The 19,385-nt window shown below is 44.1% G+C and overlaps 1 protein-coding gene across 2 annotated transcripts in view; it reads left to right on the forward strand.

Annotated features, from left to right (window-relative positions):
• NFRKB (nuclear factor related to kappaB binding protein) overlaps nucleotides 1-19,385 on the forward strand; it is a 45,323-nt gene that overhangs the window by 19,913 nt on the left and 6,025 nt on the right. For both annotated transcript variants that reach the window (XM_077756538.1, XM_077756539.1), the window contains exons 11-24: nucleotides 202-310; nucleotides 529-655; nucleotides 905-970; nucleotides 5,725-5,804; nucleotides 6,132-6,178; nucleotides 8,720-8,780; nucleotides 9,197-9,371; nucleotides 11,052-11,158; nucleotides 11,791-11,914; nucleotides 12,121-12,200; nucleotides 12,340-12,560; nucleotides 12,670-12,940; nucleotides 13,975-14,187; nucleotides 17,070-17,837. In XM_077756538.1, coding sequence (XP_077612664.1) covers nucleotides 202-310; nucleotides 529-655; nucleotides 905-970; nucleotides 5,725-5,804; nucleotides 6,132-6,178; nucleotides 8,720-8,780; nucleotides 9,197-9,371; nucleotides 11,052-11,158; nucleotides 11,791-11,914; nucleotides 12,121-12,200; nucleotides 12,340-12,560; nucleotides 12,670-12,940; nucleotides 13,975-14,187; nucleotides 17,070-17,837 — 2,449 coding nt within the window. The remainder of the gene's footprint in view (nucleotides 1-201; nucleotides 311-528; nucleotides 656-904; nucleotides 971-5,724; nucleotides 5,805-6,131; nucleotides 6,179-8,719; nucleotides 8,781-9,196; nucleotides 9,372-11,051; nucleotides 11,159-11,790; nucleotides 11,915-12,120; nucleotides 12,201-12,339; nucleotides 12,561-12,669; nucleotides 12,941-13,974; nucleotides 14,188-17,069; nucleotides 17,838-19,385) is intronic.

Raw genomic sequence — 19,385 nt, forward strand, 5'->3', positions numbered from 1 at the left:
GCCTGGCGCACACACACACACACACACACACACACACACACACACACACACGACCTGAGTCCCAGGGGACTTGCTAGGGAACTTGTATAGTGTGGTCCCTTATTGAACTTTTTTATGACCGTTAGGAGGGTTAGAGGGCTTAAACCATCTGTAGATGTCTTTTTTGTCTTTTTGGTTCTTACATATTTTTTCCTTCATTAGGCCTCTTGAAGATCTCAAGCCTTGCCTTGGAATCAATGAAATATCTTCCAGTTTCTTCTCTTTGCTCTTAGAGATCTTGCTGCTGGAGGGGCAAGCTAGCCTTCCTATGGTAAGAGTTTTGGGAAAATCACGTGTACATCAGAGTTTCAAATTGTGGAAAACGTTAACAGTCTCAAGCTGGAGAAGAATAATTCTGGTTTCCTCCCAAAGCTGTGCAGTTAACTTGCTTTGTGACTTACAAATATACTCTAGCTTGTTCTGGAGCATCTCTGGAATTGCTGGTGTAGAGTAGAACTCTAACTGGGTTCTGCCTTTACTTTCCCCTAGCTGGAGGAACGGGTTTTGGATTGGCAGTCTTCTCCAGCCAGCTCCCTCAATAGCTGGTTCTCTGCGGCCCCCAACTGGGCGGAGTTGGTGTTACCAGCCCTGCAGTATCTTGCTGGAGAAAGTCGTGGTAAGGTAGTTCTTTCTTTAGGGTCAAGTATTTTTTCCCTCTCTGTTTATTTCATTCTCCTAGTAAACTGCAGTGTTCCTGGTTCAGTCTGAATGGTTTTGCATAATGGTGTACCTTGGGGTTGTCTCTGCTATCCTGATGCACTATGAGACATGTAAGAGTTAAGTCAGAGCTCAGGGATGGTAGTAATTCTGAATTCAGCGCTACCTCTGACCTGGATGTCCTGTTCATGTGATTCATTTCTTGCAGCTGTACCTTCCAGTTTCTCTCCATTTGTTGAATTCAAAGAGAAAACCCAGCAGTGGAAATTGCTTGGTAAGTAATTCATACTCCCTGTCTATAGCAGTAGGTTTTCATTCCCTCACTTCCTCTGCTTAGCCTCTTTTGCCTTCCAGTCAGTCCAGTCCAGTAGAATGTTAGAAACAGCAATATTAAGCCTTGTTTTGCTAAGGAAAAAAAAATCCTTCATGACCCCTTTAGTATTTCAGGGTCTAAGTTTTAATCCCTCTATTGGATTTTGGCTCACCCCAACTGGGGTGACAGCCCTTCTGTTACGATGTATCCTGATACTTAGGAATTTAAATCTGCAGGAGTGTTTTACAGTAGCACACACATTTGAATTAATTATACCTATGGTTTTAGATTAATGTGTAATAGTTTTTTTTTTTTTTTTTCCTAACAGTGGACTTTACTGTTGAGGATAATGTGCAGTAAGGTGTTGGACAGCCCATGGGGCACCTGAGTGGCACACTCAGTTAAACGTCTGACTTTGGCTCCGGTCGTGATCTCATGGTTCGTGGGTTTAAGACCCATATTGGGCTCTGTGCTGACAGCTCAGAGCCCAGAGCCTGTTTTGGTTTCTGTGTGTCTCCCTCTCTCTCTGCCCCTCCCCTGCTCGCACTCTGTCTTTCTCTCAAAAATAAAAAAACACTGGAAAAAAAAAAAAAAAGGTTGTTGGACAGCCCTAAATAAACTGTATCCAAGGATCAGGATTCTTAGTTTTGTTTTAAATTTAGAAAGTCCCACTTACTAAGTTGTAGTATTTAAGTTGTAGTATTGTGCACCTGAAGTAACTTGGTGACAGGACAGTGATAAAAGGAAAATTCTGTGTTGACTTCCTGCTGAAATTCACAAACCTTTTCTCTTGACCCCCTTGACTGGCCTGTGAAGAGAGAGATGGAGAAGAAGGTTGTGAACTCAGTAGATCCGTTTATTCTTTATAATGTGTATTTAGCTTTTAGGTGTCAGGCATTGTGTTAGCTGCTGGAGTATATAAAGAACATTCATTCAGATGAAATAATGAACATATACATTCTGGAAGGGAACAGTACCAGAAGGGATAGAAGTTTATGATGATGTGTTGGTATATTCTGCTGAGTTGGGAGGACCTTCCTAAGGAAGGAATATTTCAGCAGAGGCAGTAATGATGACTAAGGAAGGAGCCAGGCAGGCTGAGGGGAAGAGCATTCCATGTGGAGGAAGCAGTATGAGTCTGTGGTGCTAAGGAAGATTCAATTCAAAAAGATTGCACAAGCCCACGTAGCATGATAATCTGGACCCGACAAGAGAGAATGGACAAATTTGAGAAAGTTCTAGGTGGTAAAAGCCACAGGCCTTGGTTGTGACTGGCAGTGGGGAGTGAAGGGAGAGTGTGGTCAGACATCATTTCCTGCTAGATTTGTGCCTGTTGGTGAAGATGTAATTCATTGAGGTAGGCAGCTGTGGAGAACGTCTTGCCTCAGGTGAGGGTGAAGATCTTGAGTTTAGTTTTGGACATGCTGAGTGTGAGCCGCCTCTGAGGTATTTTAAGTGTTGGTGTTGAGTAGGCAGTGAGGTGTGTGGGTTTAGAATCCAGATGGGAGAGTTAAGGCAGAGAGAGTTGTTGGCATATCTGCAGAAACTGAAGCCAAAGGCATAGGGAGGAAGCATGAAGTGAGGATAAAAGAGGGCCTCAGACTAAGCCTTGAGAAGGTCCAAGGCAGGCTGAGCAGAATTGCGTGCCTATGGAGAAGTGGCTACAGGCTTGGGTGGAAACCATGAGATAGTGGAGTGTGGAAACCAAAGGACAGAGTCAGGAAGTGGGGAGTGGTAATTAGCTTTGATTGTTCCTAAAAGGTTCAGTAAGATAAAGCCCATGGATCTGTGGGCATAAAAGAAAATGGTGCATTTCTTATAAAAATGACTCCTTATCAGGATGATGGGCATCAAGGACAGTGGGGAGCTGAAGGTGACCCATGATAGCTGACTGTGCAGCTCTTTCCGGCTCTGTAGGGCTGGTGGCTTCAAGTCAGCCTGGAGGGGGTCTTATGCTCAGGGTGGCAGATCGCATAGGACCAGATAATAAAGGTTTTAAGTTTGTGGACCACATAAAACAGGCGGCCAGTTTGCTGACCTGTAATATACCCCATGGAGATCTGCAGATGCTACCAGTCAGGGCCCCTTTTCTTGTAGCCAGTTAAATCTTTACCTGCACATGTCTGGTTAAAGAGACCGTGAATCTAAACATTTCTTTCTAGAAGTTTAGCAGGGGAGGGGATGATAGTAAGAGGGACTAGTGGCCAAAAGAGGCATTTTTTTTTTTTAAAGGAGAGAAACTGAGTGAATCCAGGTGTTGATGGAAAGAGTTCAGTGGAGAGACGGAGGCTGAAAATACAGGAGAGAAGGGAAAATTCACCATAAAAATCCCTGTGAAATGGGAAGGGATTGGCCTTGGATGGCAGAAACGGCAGCACATTTCTTATTGTAGGAAAAAGCGATGGACACCCAGCAGTAGGCTGGCAGGTTGTATTGTGGGAACTTTGAGGGAGTTTGGTTTGATGGCTTTTCTGTGTAAAGTAGGAGGGGAGAGAGGTAAGGTTGTTGTGAGTGAGAAGGGGAGGTTGAGAGGGGGAAAGTAGCTGCTGTGGCCGTGAGAGGCTAGCTTGACCAGAGGTTATGTTAGATTGCTGGGCAGTGTGGAGGGTACATGGAGGCTGCTCACTGGGCATTTATAGTGGTATTCTTTGCCCTTTTGTTTGTTTTTTCTTTGGCAGCCCTTAGCTGTTTGAGATGAAGCATGAAGAATGTGGACAATTCAGAATATGAGTTTTGTGGGGTTGGAATGACATAGATACAGGAACAGAGGTTAGCAGGTATTACTGTACTGGTAAGATTGCCATTGAAGCGATGGACATGGACGGAACCCAGTAAGGAGGGAAATATGACAGAAGGGGGCTTAGAGAAGTGCAGACATCAGTGGACTGGCAGTCCTGTTGAGTCAGAGTGATGTTTTGGTGGGAGTAAGGAAGCAAACAAAGAGTCAAGATGATTGTGGTCTGGGAGCAGAAGGTATGGGTTGGCGTAAAGGCTCTTGGCTCTGTGTCCTATAAGCACATGGAACTTTTTTTTGTAAAATTTTTTTTAAATGTTTGTTTGGGGGGGGAGGAGAGCACAAGCAGGGGAGGGGCAGAGAGAGATGGAGACACAGAATCCAAAGCAGGCTCCAGGCTCTCAGCTGTCAGCACGGAGCCCGATGTGGGGCTCAAACTCACAAACTACAAGATCATGACCTGAGCTGAAGTTGGACGCTTAACGGACTGAGCCACCCAGGCACCCCAGGTGGAACTTGTTAAAAACACTGATACCCAAGGTCTTACCCACAGATTTGTATGGAACCTGAACCTTAGTATTTTTAAAAGTTCTCAGGTGATTACTGTTCATATGTAGCCAGGGTAGAGGAACATGGGCATGTAGAGGGTATGGGCATGTTGAGGATGTAGTTTTAGCTAATGACAACGTCCAGTTGTGATTGTGGGAGTGAGTGGCTGGGGTGGAGTGGAGGGAGGAGGTCGTGAGGACAGAACCAAGGGGTTTGGATATTGGCTGTACCATCCACATGGATGTGCCAGTTGGCCAGCGTGATGGCAGGGAGTAGACTGGTGCATCAGGTGAGCCAGAGCTCCTTGCGAGGAAGGACTAGGTAAGCAGCTGAGAGGAGCAGAGGGCAGGGTGGAACAGGTGGATGCTAAGAGCCTTAGGGACCAGGCTTTTGTTTTATTTTGATTTTCCAGAAGAGTTAGGGGGAAATAGTCTGGCATCAGTTATGGGATGGAAGGAGGAACTTCACTCGGAAGGGCGTGGCTGCGAGAGAATAGGTGGCTGCCACACCCAAAGGCCCAAGGACCAGGGAGAGGCCGACCTCACACCAGGCAGGGATGTGGAGGGAGCGGTGTGGGAATAGGATTAAGGCTATAGGGAAACTGATTATGGAGAAGCATTTCTAGAAGGCAGAGCCAGAGTATGAGGAATCTTCCCAGGGTAAGGAAGTTCAGCACTTTCTGCTGATGACGGTACTGTACATTGACTAGTGAAAGCATGTAAGAGTCCTCAGAAGTGTCATCTCAGCTGCCTCTGAGAAGGCTAGGCCCGGGCAGCTCTGTTCTTCCCGCAAGTTGTCGTGAGTGCTGGTGGTCTCTGTGGCTTCTAGACTGGGCAGGAGACATAGGGACAATCATTTGATGGGTGCCTCTATAGGATCCTAAACAAAGTGATAGGGGAGAAGGGCGCAGAGTGAGGTTCTCATCTCTCTAAGGCAGGTCAAGGGGCCTTAAGGCAAGCCTTTCTCCTGCCTGGGGCCTTTTTACTGCTGTGCCAGTTTGTAGAATGCCTCCGTTGACCCACTAACAAGAAGAAGTCTTTTCTGACCTCCCTCCCCCCCCAGTGATAGGGTAACTTTTTTAGAGTAAGGTTGCATAATATCCTTTGTGACACCTACCACTGAGATTTTATTAATATGTCTTCTTTTCTCACTTGACTGTAAACTCCATGAGAACAGAGACTGAGTTCACTGACTAATCCCTAGCCCATGCAGTGCCTGGCATTCAGTGGCTACTCTGCAAACACCTAGGGAATGAATCATTTACTTAGGGGACATCCAGAAGTGGTGGTCCAGGCAGTACATGCTGAGGGGACAGTATATACAGAGGTCCTGATGGGTTTTTTCTGTGGAACAGGAAAAAGTGGGATTCTGAGTAATACCTTAGATTGTTTATTACCATTGTTATTACTTCACCTTTTTGTTTTTCTGATAGGCCAGTCCCAAGATAATGAGAAGGAATTAGCTGCACTCTTTCAGCTATGGCTAGAAACCAAAGACCAGGCTTTCTGTAAGGTAAGGTTTTAAAGAAACACCAAATCTGGGGTGCCTGGGTGGTTCAGTCCAGTAAGCAGCTGGCTACTGATTTCAGCTCAGGTCATTATTTCACAGTTTGTGGGATCAAGGTCCATGTTGAACACAGAGCCTGCTTGGGATTTTCTGTCTCTCCCTCTCTGCCCCTTCCCCACTGGCACATGCATGCACTCTGACTCTCTTTCTCTCTCAAAATAAATAAACTTGAAAACAAAGGAATACCAGATCTTTCTTACTGGGTTTCCAGAGCCCTTAAATTAGTCAGAATTCTTTAACCCATTTAGCTGTTAATGTTTTCCTTTTCTCCAGCAAGAAAATGAAGACAGCTCAGATGCCACAACACCTGTTCCTCGGGTGTGAGTATAATACTTTAATGGTGGGTGGTTTTCCGTGAAATTATAGTTGAAGGTACTGCCACGGGTTTTGCTGACATTTCTTAGTATGTTAGAGCCGAAGTCAACTTTAAAGGTCCTAGAAGTCCACTGATTCTTACCTGCCTTAATATATGGAAAAGGGCAGCATACTCCCTTAAGTATGAGTGGCTTTCTGAGCAGAGAATTCTGAATTGGGGGAGGATTGCATAGTGGAGTCTCTGATGGGGATGTAATCTGCCTTGTGGAGGGCTTACTCTTTCCCCCGAAATCTCCTTCAGTTCCTATTTGAGAAGGATTCATCTAATCTTTCTTATTTTACCTGTGAAGAAATTGAATCATGAGGTTAAGTGACTTGCTAAAGGTTAGTGATAGGAGCTGGTATAGAATTTAAGCCTCTTGACCTCTAATCCTGAGTTCTTTATATTATATCATGTTATGTGACTGTTTCCAGTCTGGTGTGGTCCCTTTTGTTACCCCCAGCCTTGGTGAGATACATTTGACATATAATAATGTTTAAGTTTGAGAAGTACAACATATTGTTTTGATACATGTATATATTATGAAATGATTACCATAGTAACATTTATTATCTCACATAATTCTCAGTTCTTTTGTTGTGGTGAGAACATGTAAGGTCTCTCTTAGCAACTTCTAAGTATACCAATCAGTATTGGTAACTGTAGTCATCCTGCTGTGCATTAGATCCCCAGAACTTACTCATTTTCTAACTGCAAGTTTATACTCTTTGATCAGTCTCTCCTCATTTCCCCCATCCTCCAGCCCTTGATAACTATTCTACTCTCTGTTTTTGTCAGTTCAACTTTTTTTAGATTCTACATATGGGAGATCATACACTATTTGTCTTCTCTGACTTATTTCACTTAGCATAATGCCTTCAAGGGCCATCCATATTGTTGCAAATGGTAGGATTTCCTTTTTTATGGCTAAATCATATGTTGTCTTAAGGAATATATGCGTTCATTTGTTGATGGGCAGTTAGGTTGTTTCTGTGTTGTGGCTCTTGTAAATAATGCTGCGAATAAGAGTGTGCATGTTTTTTTCAAGATTTCATTTCCTTTGGAAATAGAGTTGGAGTTGTTGGATCATACGATAGTTCTAATTTTTTAAGGAATCTCCATACACTTTGTGTAGCAGTTGAAGCAGTTTAACATTCCTTCCAGCAGTGCACAATGGTTCTCTTTGTATTCTTGCTAACACTTGTTTCTTATCTTTTTGGTAATAGCTATTCTAATGGGTGAGGTGATCTCTCATTGTGGTTTTGATACGTGATTTGCAAATATTCTCTCCCATTTGGTAGGTTGCTTTTCATTTTGTTGTTTCCTTTATTGCAGAAGATTATATGTGATGTAGTATCACTTGTTGATTTTTGCTTTTGTTGCTTATGTTTTTGGTGTCCTATCCAGAAAATTGTTGCCAAGGTCAGTGTCCAGGAACCTCTTTCATGTGTTTTCTTCTAGGAGTTGTTCAATTTCAGGTGTCCTGTTTTAAGTCTTTAATCCATTTTGAGCTGATTTTTGTGAATGGTATAAGTCATTTTTTCCCATGTGGATATCCAGTTTTCCCATTTGTTGAAGAGACTATCCTTTCCCCATTGAATGTTCTTGGCTCCATTGTCAAATATGGAGCCAGTGGTTTGACCATATGCACAATGGTTTACTTCTGGTATTTTGATTCTGTTCCATTGGCTTATGTGTCTGTTTTTATGCCAGTGGTGTTCTGTTTTGACTGTTATAACTTTGTAATAAAGCTTGAAGTCTTCACATGTCCTGCTTCTCACTTTGTTGTTCTTTCTCAGGATTGCTTTGGCTCTTCGAGGTTGGTTGTGGTTGCATATAGATTTTAGGATTTTTTTTCCTGTTGCTATGAAAAATGGCATTGGTATTTTGATTACATTGATTCTATAGGTGATTTTGGAAAATATGGACATTTTAACACTATTTTTCCAATCCCTGAACACAAACTATCCATTTATTTGTGTTTTCCTCAGTTTCTTTAATCAAAGTCTTATAGTTCTCAGTGTACACATCTTTCACCTCCTTGGTTGAATGTATTTCTAAGTATTGTATTGCTTTGATGGTCTGGTTTGGTTCTTTAGATTCCCGAACACCAGAACAGAGGGTCAGCAGAACTGAGTCCTTATGTAATAGGAGTTGTAGAACTCAGTTTCTCTTGGAAGCTGAAAACCACCATTGTCATATTACACATTTAAAGTCCTTTGTTCCTCTAAGGCTGAATTTTTTGTTGCCAATAGATGGGGCTTAGCAACAGTAGTGAAAACAGGTAAAAACATCAGCCTTTGAATCACTACCTCATACTTTTCTGGATTTCTATTACTCGAGTAATTTTTGGAAGCACAGGAGTTACTTGTTAGGATCTGGCAAGTGGACTTTTGACCTTTGTGGGAACAGAGTACTAATGAAGGGACATTTTGTTCATGGTGCAAAGGAATGGTTTCTGGGCACTGGAGAATGGGTGATGGATACAAAATTCTTTATGTTACAGAAGAACTGACTATGTGGTGCGGCCCAGCACGGGGGAGGAGAAACGAGTTTTTCAGGAACAGGTAAGAAATACCTAGAACCCAATGAAAATCTCTGCATCTATGTGGCCATGCCTAGAATACTCTGAGCATGACTGTCCTTGAGTCCAAATTCTTAGAGGGAATTCACACCCTTAACCTTAGATATTCTGCTGGTTGAGATTGTTTGCCGAGAGTGGAAATGGTGTGGGGAAAGGGAATAAGAATTGTTTTGATGGGTTTTTCTTCCAGATAGCAAAATACATTTTACATTTATCTCTCTGTGCCTTTGGTAATGACTATGGCTTTGGCGACCACCTTTTTCCCACTGGTTACCTCAGTATTCCTAATGGAATAGCTTGTTCCCTTTAGTCTCTCTGGGTCGAACTTCTACTGTTTGAGAGCATTAGAAAGAACCCCAGTAATTCTGACTTACGAGCCTTGTCCCTTTCTCTTGGTAGGAGCGTTACAGATACAGCCAGCCCCATAAAGCGTTCACCTTTCGCATGCATGGCTTTGAGTCTGTAGTGGGGCCTGTGAAGGGTGTTTTTGACAAGGAGACCTCACTCAACAAGGCTCGGGAGCATTCCCTACTGCGCTCTGACCGGCCTGCCTATGTCACCATCCTGTCTCTTGGTATGTGCCATCTATTTCTTTCTCTAATCAGCTGTTTCTCCCAGTCCCTGGAAGGGCTTTGAGGGTCAAATGTAGTTTTAGGAGGCCTTGGAGTGTGGGACATGAAAGGGGAATTCTACCCCCAGAGATTGAGGCCAAGAATCCGTATCTTCCCTGACATTTTGGCCTCATGTTTACTTTCATTCAGGAATTTTTTTATAGGCCAGCTAAATAGCATTAAGTGTGGGAATTTGCTTCCTCCAGACTGATTCTTTTATTTTATTTTATATTGTTTTTAAATGGATATTTAGCAGAGGAGATTTATTTTTCCTTTCATAAATATTTTTTAACTTTATTAATTTTTTGAGAGAGCACATACGTTGGGGAGGGACGGGGGGGGTGGGGAGAGAGAATCCCAAGCAGGCTTAAATCCCACTGTCAGTTTAAAGCTCAGCTGGAGGCTCGATCTCACTAACCATGAGATCATGACCTGATTCAAGATCAAGAGTCAGACACTTAAGCCACCCAGGTACCCGTAGATGGATTCTTTTAAAGATGAGGGTTTTAACCATTTTTTGTGCCATGAAGCTCTTTGGTAGTCTGTTGAATCCCGCAGACTTCATCTCAGGATTTTGTCCTTATTTATTTTTATTTATGTTTTTTAAAGGTTTTATTTTTAACTAGTTTGTATACCCGACATGGGTATACAACCCCAACTCACAACCCCAAGATCAAGAGTTGCATGCTCTGCTGACTGAGCCAACCAGGTGCTCTAGGATTTTGTCTTTTTCTTTTTTTTAATGTTTATTTTTGAGAGAATGCAAGGGGGGAAAGGGCACAGAGAGAGAGACACAGAATCTGAAGGAGGCTTTAGGCTCTAAGCTATTAGCGCAGAGCCTGATGTGGGGCTCAAACTCCTGAGCCATGAGATCATGACCTGAGCCAAATTCGGACACTCAACCGACTGAGCCACCCAGGCGCCCCCAGGATTTTGTCTTTAAATGAATAAAATAGAAAACTTAAAGAGTTCTATAAGAAATCTGTCGAATTAAAATGTGTACCAAAATGTTAAATATATGGTGCAGAAATGACAACCTTTAGTAGCAGGTAATATAGCTTCTTTAATTTCCAAATATTGATGAGTGGAATTGGTATCATGAGTTGTCTACAGTAGCTGATCACTATAGTAGTGATGTGTGTGATACAAAAATACTGATTTATGTCACAACATCACATCACTGCCAATATAAAGTTTGTTACCTTTGCTCATAATTGAAGGAAATGCTAAATTTTGGGGGGGCCTGGGTGGCTCAGTCGGTTAGGTGTCCGACTTCGGCTCAGGTCACGATCTCACGGTTCATGGGTTCGAGCCCCGCGTCGGGCTCTGTGCTGACAGCTAGCTCAGAGCCTGGAGCCTNGTCTCCCTCAAAAAAAAAAAAAAAAACATTAAAAAAAAAAAAAAAAAAAAAGGAAATGCTAAATTTTAGATATGTAATTTTTCCCCACCTGAGTTCATGGACCTCAGTCTTGGCCCAGAGTGTAGGTAACTGTCCCCAGAGGGCAGTGTCCACTTAGTGCTGAGTCTGACTAAGGCAGAGAGACATCCTCAGTGAGCTGCTCCCCAGAGAGCAGGTAGAGGGACAGTGCTCCTCAGTGGCAGCCCTGCTGACTTTTGGACTTTCCATTTTCTGATGTCATCAGTTCGGGATGCTGCAGCCCGGCTGCCTAACGGAGAAGGTACCCGGGCAGAGATCTGTGAGCTGCTCAAGGACTCCCAGTTTCTGGCACCAGATGTCACCAGCACTCAGGTAGGATGGAAAAGAGATGATGGTTGTTTTCTTCCAGAACAGTTTTAAGAAAATGTACAAAGAGGGGCGCCTGGGTGGCTTAGTCGGTTAAGCGTCCGACTTTCGCTTAGGTCATGATCTCGCGATTCATGGGTTCGAGCCCCGCGTCGGGCACTGTGCTGACAGCCAGCTCAGAGCCTGGAGCCTGTTTCAGTCTGTGACCCCCTCTCTCTCTGACCCTCCCCTGCTCACGCTGTCTCTCTCTCTCCTAGAAATAAAAAAAATTAAAAAAAAAAAGAAAAGAAAATGTACAAAGAAATATATGATGATTTCATAAAAGTGAATGAAGAAAAGGAAAGGAGGTCCTGAGAAATGTGAACAGTGATGACCTAAGACCCTTGCAGTCTGTGGAGCACAAATGTCACTCTGCACTTTCCTACTGCTTCTGCTGCAGCTTCTTAGGTCACTGTCTCCTTCAGGGCACAGCACAATCTCCCAGGAATGTCGCCATGTTTCTTGTTTTGCCTAGTGGCCCAGTGAGCCATTGGCAGTACTGCCAGCAGACTGAAATAGGATCTGTGACTCACACCCGGTGGTTTTTCCCTGGTGTCTGAATCTGACTTGTCCCTTTTCCACTTTGTTCTGGTGCTCAGGTGAACACAGTAGTGAGCGGAGCCCTGGATCGGCTGCATTATGAAAAAGACCCATGTGTGAAATATGACATTGGCCGAAAGCTGTGGATCTACCTGCATCGAGACCGGAGCGAGGAGGAGTTTGGTGTGTGAGGCTCTGACTGGATTAGGGATGCTTCTGAGTCACTGCCCCAATTCCATTCTGCTTTGACGTTCAGTCAGGATAGGACTTTAGAGGCCGGGCTTAGACCATTGGCGAGGCAACCTGTAAGGCCTTGGCTCTTAGTGAAACTACCCTTCTTACCGTGCTGAGGTTAAACTGTTGCTGAAACTTACCACTCTTGTTTGCAGAGCGGATTCACCAAGCACAAGCAGCTGCAGCTAAAGCCAGAAAAGCCCTTCAGCAAAAACCCAAGCCTCCATCCAAGGTGGTAAGTGACCTCCTGAGAGCTGCCTTAGTGGTGTCAGCGATGGTGGCAGCCAGGCCTTACCTAACTCCGTGCATCAAGAACCATGCTGTCTTTTGGTCACTTTTGCTAAACCGTGCCTGAATTTCCGTTCTGCTTATAGAAGTCTGGTAGCAAGGAGAGTTCATTGAAGGTCCTCAGCAGTGGCCCTTCTGAGCAGAGCCAGATGAGCCTCAGTGACTCCAGCATGCCACCCACTCCAGTCACACCTGTGACCCCCACCACTCCGGCTCTACCTGCCACTCCGATCTCTCCTCCTCCTGTGTCCTCAGTGAACAAAAGTGGCCCTACTCCTGTCTCAGAACCAGCAAAATCTAGCTCAGGGTAAGCTCTTCCATTGTTCTCTCCAGCTTTCTCTCTCCAGAGACCTTTTGTATGTATAGCTTAAGTTGCTTTATTTTTTAATTGTCCCCCTGCCCCCGTTTCCTCCTAGTGTTCTTCTGGTGTCTTCACCCACAATGCCACAGCTAGGAACAATGCTCTCCCCGGCTTCTAGCCAGACTCCTCCAAATTCTCAGGCAGCCGCCCGTGTCATGAGCCACTCTGGCTCGGCTGGACTGCCCCAGGTGCGGGTGGTGGCCCAGCCTGGCCTTCCTGCTGTCACTCAGCAGTCAGCAGGGCCAACACAGACACTGCCACAGATGCCAGCGGGACCACAGATGCGCGTTCCGGCCACTGCTACTCAGACCAAAGTCGTGCCGCAGGTAAACGGGGACGGCGGACCCAAACCCTGAGGTGGTCTGATGGGCCCAGTGGGCACACTGGGTGAGCACTGAGGAGTGTTAGATTGTTGCTGCTGCTGCTGCTGCTGCTACATTTATTTACTTTTGAGAGACAGTAAGACAGAGCGTGAGCCGGCGAGGGGCAGAGAGAGAAGGAGACACAGAATCTGAAACAGCCTCCAGGCTCTGAGCAACCATTCAGCACAGAGCCTGACATGGGGCTCGAACCCATGAACCGTGAGATCATGACCTGAGCCGAAGTCAGATGCTCAACCAACTGAGCCACTTGGGCGCCCCTGAGTACATATTTTTAAGTTGTATTTTACATGTTGGGAATCAGACTTTTGAGAAGTTTAGTGATTTACCCAAGATTGTAACGTCAGGACCCTGGTGGATGGAGGTGGAATGTGATTCTAAATCTCAGGCCTTTTCTATTGTGCCTCTCATCTTAGCCATGCTGCTAACTAGTTGGGTAGTTTTGGAGAAGAGTTTTACATCCTGCCTCAGTTTCTTTTACTGTGAAATGGTATAATATTTGTTCTCCATATGTAGGAATACAATGGAATGTTAAATGTGAAAGCTTTCTGAAAATTATGGTGCTCCACACATATAGAACTTTACAGTGTCCACTTTATTTATTTATTAAAAATTTTTTTTTAATGTTTTATTTATTTCTGAGAAAGAGAGAGAGACTACGTGAGCAGGGGAAGGTCAGAAAGAGAGAGATACAGAATCTGAAACAGACTCCAGGCTCTGAGCTAGCTGTCAGCACAGAGCCTGACACGGGGCTCAAACCCACGAACTGTGAGATCATGACCTGAGCCAAAGTCGGATGCTTAACTGACTGTGCCACCCAGGTGCCCCACAGTGTCCACTTTAGAGCGTAATGAGCACTGATAGAGCAGAAGTTCTCTTAGGGGAACACTTCCTGGGCAGTGGCACATGCTGGAGACAGCTCACTGTGCCGGGCTGCATCTCAGTACTTAATTGAGCTCTCCACCTCATGCTTGAATCAGACAGTAATGGCCACCGTTCCAGTCAAGGCTCAGACTCCGGCGGCCACTGTGCAGCGGCCTGGACCCGGGCAGACGGGGCTCACGATGACAAGTCTCCCTGCCACAGCCAGCCCCGCAAGCAAGCCGGCCACCAGTTCTCCTGGGAGCTCTGCTCCGAGTGCTTCCACAGCTGCTGTCATTCAGAACGTCACAGGACAGAACATTATCAAGCAGGTCAGTGGAAATCTCTCTGGGTGGATCCAAATCTTTTCTCCCAAAGGAAAGAATACTCGGAGATCTTAATGATTTATGATCTTTAATCTTTAGTTCGTGGGTATTTCAATGGTGCGTTCCCACCAACGCAGTGCAGGCTTCACAGATGCTAAAGATTTCCCCCGTTTCTTCCCCCAAAATTCAGCATTTAGTAGTTGAGTTTCTGGATTTGGAATAGACTTCTCGTGAATTTATTTAGTGAAAATCTCATGGTGTGACATTATATACTTGGTTGGCATTTTTGTTTACCTCCAGTAACAGTAGGATACATTTCTGTTTTCCTGGTTGTGAATATGCACAGATGATAATTGAACTTCAAAGAATGGTTAGGCAGTGGGGGGCTTGATCTCAGGTGTGTGAGTTCGAGCCCCACATTGGGTACAAAGATTACTTAAAAATAAAATCTTGTAAAAACAACAACAAAGAATTTTTAGACAAAATAGCAATGATAGGTGTGCGTATCATGTGCCTACACTGTGCTGAACATTTTATAGATATTAAATAATTGAATCCTCCTAACAGCATGGCATAGGCGCTTTTGCTATTCTCATTTCATAAATGAAGAAATGGAACCATATAATGGTAAAGTAATGTCATTTTCTTTGTTAAATACTTACCAAATGCTCTTTTTGCCAGGCTCTGTCCAGGGTATTGGGGATATGGTAGTGTATGACACAGACTGAATCCCTGCCTTTGTGGGCTCATCTTCTCGTAGGGCTAGGGGACAAAAACCACTTCGGGGCAGGTATAGGAAGAATTATGAACATCAGTAAAAAGGGGAAGGGCTACAGTGTGACACAGATGCCATTTGAGCTAAGGTAGTCTGTGAAGGTCTGAGGGGAAGAATGGTGTCAGTGTGCTGTATTTTGATCATCTGGGGACAAAGCGTAGGCATGAGAGTAGCAAGTGAAAGTGCCATGAGTTAGTAATATGCTCGAGGAACAACAGGAAAGCCATCAGTCATGCAGCTTAGCAAGTGTCAAAGTGCTGGGGGTGGGGGGAGTTGCTTGAGAGGTTAGCTGTGGTTAGGTCATGTCAGACTTTGATTTTCATTTATTTATTTATTTATTTATTTATTTTTTACAAATAGTTTATTGTCAAATTAGTTTCCACATAACACTCAGTGCTCATCCCCAAAGTGCCCTCCTCCATGCCCACCCCCCCCCACATCCATCAGTCCTCAGTTTTTGTCAGCATTCAAGAGTCTCTCATGGTTTGCCTCTCTCCCTTTCCCCCACCATTTCCACCCTTCTTCTCCCCCTTGTTCCTCCGTCAAGTTCCTCCTAATCCTCCTATACGTGCAAACATATGATATTTGTCCTTCTCTGCCTACTTTGATTTTCATTTAAATGTGGTGGGGAGCCATTGAAAGATGTGAGCCTGAATGACTTGATCTAGTTTACATTTGAAGATCCTGGCTGCTGCATAGGATGGGCTTCAGGGGACAGGAGCAGAAGCAGGGAAGCCAGGTGGGAGGTGGTCGCAGCAGGTCCAGATCCTCAACTGTTAACTGGCTTGTGTGCGTAGTCTTTGGGGGTAGGAGAAGTGCTGGGATTCTGGATGTGGGTTGATGATAGAGCTGGTGTGATTCTTCTCTGGTGAGAGGATTGTGGGGTCTGTTGAAAGAAGGGAGTTGAGTGTGCCCCACAGCTTTGGGCTTGAGTGAGTGGGTAGATTGTTATATCATTTCCTGAGATAGAAGAAAATACTGGGGTGCAGAGACTGAAATACAGACCGAGAGAAAAGTGTTTATAAAGTCAGCACCTATAACGGGTACATGAAGATGTGAATGACATGAAGCTAAAAATTGATCACTCATTGGTTATAGGTAATAAGTGGGCCCAGCAGATTGGTGGCTGTTTGGGGATGGATTCAAAAGAGAATATAAGGTGAAGAAGCAGAGACAGGGAATGTAAGCAATTTTTAAGCAATTATGCTTTCGAAGAGAGCAGAGAACAGGAGCTGGTGGGGGGTTATGGACTGAAGGAGGGTCTGCTTCTATGTAGGTTGGGAAATGTTAAAAAACGTTTGCATTCTGACGTAAGTGGTCAGTAAAGAGGAAATTTCTCATGCAACAGACAGTCCCTGAGGCTAGAGAGTGCATGTGTTACACACGGGAGATTGGCCTTCGATAGGTGTTGGTTTGGCTCCAAAGCCCATGGTTGACCACTGTGCCATAGTTCTGATCCCAAAATTGAAGATCAGCACAACTATAAATAAAAGGCATTTTTGAAACAGTTGGGGATATCTGAATGCATATTATTAGAAAATATTTGTAAGTAATTTTTGGGTAATAATAGGTGGAATTTTTTTGTGTGTGTGTTGAGTGTGGTCTGATGTGTGATCTGTCTTGGAAAATGTTCCATGTGCACTTAAAGAGAAATCTGTATTCTGTTTTTGGATGGAATGTTCCATGATCTTTGTTAAGTCCATCTGGTCTAATGTGTAGGTGATTATAATTACTATTATTTTAACTTAAAAAGTCCTTTTCTAGGTTGAAAACACATAAATAAGTATTAATCAGCAAAATGCTATATAATGGCCTACTGTAAAATCTTCCAACTCCTCTGTCCAGGCCCCCCACCCCCACCCTGCACAGCCCAAGAAAGTGGGGAAGGACAGATAAAACAAGATTGGCCAAGTGGTAACTTTGAAGCTGAGTGGTAGTACATGGATTTGTTATACTATTTTCTACTTTTGTGAATGTTTATCAGTTTTCAAAACAAAAAATTAGAAAAATGTATGAAACACACGTACCCACGAAATGGAGGTTTGTCTGTTCATACTCATAACTGTTTGAGCACTGGGAATCCCCTTGTCAGTGCTGTCTCTTCCCCATCCAGGTGGCAATCACTGGGCAGCTCGGTGTGAAGCCCCAGGCGGGCAACAGCATTCCACTCACAGCCACTAACTTCCGTATCCAGGGTAAGGACGTATTGCGTTTGCCACCTTCTTCCATCACCACAGATGCCAAAGGCCAGACGGTTCTGCGAATCACTCCAGACATGATGGCCACGTTGGCCAAGTCCCAGGTGACCACAGTCAAACTGACCCAGGACCTCTTTGGGACAGGAAGCGGCACTGCGGGCAAAGGCATTTCTGCCACCTTACACGTCACTTCGAATCCTGTCCATGCAACGGATAGCCCTGCCAAGGCCAGTTCGGCCAGTGCCCCTTCGTCCGCTCCAACAGGTACCACCGTGGTTAAAGTGACTCCTGACCTCAAGCCAACAGAAGCCTCAAGTTCAGCTTTTCGCTTGATGCCGGCACTTGGTGTGAGTGTGGCAGACCAGAAGGGGAAAAACACAGTGGCTTCTTCGGAAGCAAAACCAGCTGCCACCATCCGTATCGTGCAGGGCCTGGGCGTGATGCCCCCCAAAGCAGGCCAGACCATCACAGTCGCGACCCATGCCAAGCAAGGGTCCTCAGTGGCCAGTGGGTCTGGAACTGTCCATACTTCAGCAGTGTCCTTGCCCAGTATGAATGCTGCCGTATCCAAGACTGTGGCCGTGGCCTCTGGGGCTGCAAGCACCCCCATCAGCATCGGGACAGGAGCCTCTGCTGTGCGGCAGGTCCCTGTCAGCACCACAGTTGTTTCCACGTCCCAGGCTGTGAGTAACATAGTGGGGAAGAATAGCCTTTCTGCTTGGGGAACTTTTCTTTGAGGAATGGAAAGTAGACTCTGTTTGTGTCACCTTATTTGACCCAAACAGGCTTATTTCCTACGAGGCTCTTTTGTTTGAAACAAAACAAATTTCTGAAGTAGCATATACATACCTTCTCATAAATGATTAAAATATTACAGAAGTACGTGGAGTAAAAGATAAAATTTCTTTCACCACTCTCTACTTCTTCCTTCATGAGGGTTAATTACTAGTATTTTGGCATTTATCCTTTTGGTCCTTTTCCTGAACATTTTCTTACACTGTACATGCACAGTTTAAACAGAAATCCCTGTGAGGGACCTTCATGTGTATACTGTTCTGTGGATTGCCTTATTTATTTAAAAATATGTTTTGGGGATTGTTCTAGATCCTACATGGATGTTGATGGCATCCTTTTTAATGATACGTGATAATCTACGGAACGGATGTGCTTTATCCTTTCATCTGTTAAAGGATACATTTTTACTATTAAAGAGCAGTGCTGCCGTGAATGAACTCATTAAAGTATTTCTGGGGCGTAAGTAGAATGGGTCAGGTATACTTCCTGAAGGTTGTGATAACTAGAGTTGTACAGCCAAAAAGGCCCCACCCATCTTCCACTCCCATCAGCAGCTCTTCTGTTTCCCCCATACCCTAACCAATGCTGAATATCTTGGTTTTTTTAGTTGTGTTTTTTTTTTTTTAACTTAAGTACCCATCTTACTGATGCAAAGAGAGTTCTTTTTCTATTTCATTTCCCTGATCTTTAGTGGAGTTGGGCATCAATTATATGGAGGCTGGCATGTGCTCTCCAGCGCTGAATAAATCTTTGCCACTTTTCTTCTGGGGTATTCGACTTTTTCATGTTTGGGTGGCTTTTTATATCTTCTGGATATAAATTCTTGGTACGTATAGAAAATGTGTTTTCTTCCAGCCTGTCATTTTTTAACCTTGCAAATGGAGCCTGGTCTACAGGTATTTTATCTGATTAGATCTATCAACATTTTCTTTTATGGCTCCTAGGTTTTGCATCTTATGCCATTCTTACTCCAGGCTTATAAAGATAATAGCCTTCATTTTCATAACTTTTTCAGAGTTTTAGAAAAAGTGTAATTGGTAATCCATTTGAAATATATCTTGTGAATGGCATGTTGTAGATATCTCATTTTGTATTTCTTTGTTTCAACATCATTGACTAGTTTATTCTTTGTCCACTAACTTGAAATACATTTATCATAAAGCAGATTCCCATTTCAACATAGGTGTGTTTCTGGGTACATGTGTGTTTCTACCCTTTAGTGTCTGGATAAGGAGTACTGTTCTGTACAGTGGGGTGCATACGGACAGTATAAAACACAGTTTTACATTTCCTAAGCAGGCTGTATAATAAAACCTCAGTTATTTGGACAAAAGCCAGAGTGGTGGACGAAGGAGAACATTAGTAAAACCAACCAGCCAACAAACTCTGAAACATAGTGTGGCTTAAAAGGAAATATTTGCTTAGGTTCTCATATT

The sequence above is a fragment of the Crocuta crocuta genome, unplaced genomic scaffold (assembly GCF_008692635.1).
Source record: "Crocuta crocuta isolate KB4526 unplaced genomic scaffold, BGI_CrCroc_1.0 scaffold172, whole genome shotgun sequence".
In the NCBI taxonomy this organism is placed as follows: domain Eukaryota; kingdom Metazoa; phylum Chordata; class Mammalia; order Carnivora; family Hyaenidae; genus Crocuta; species Crocuta crocuta.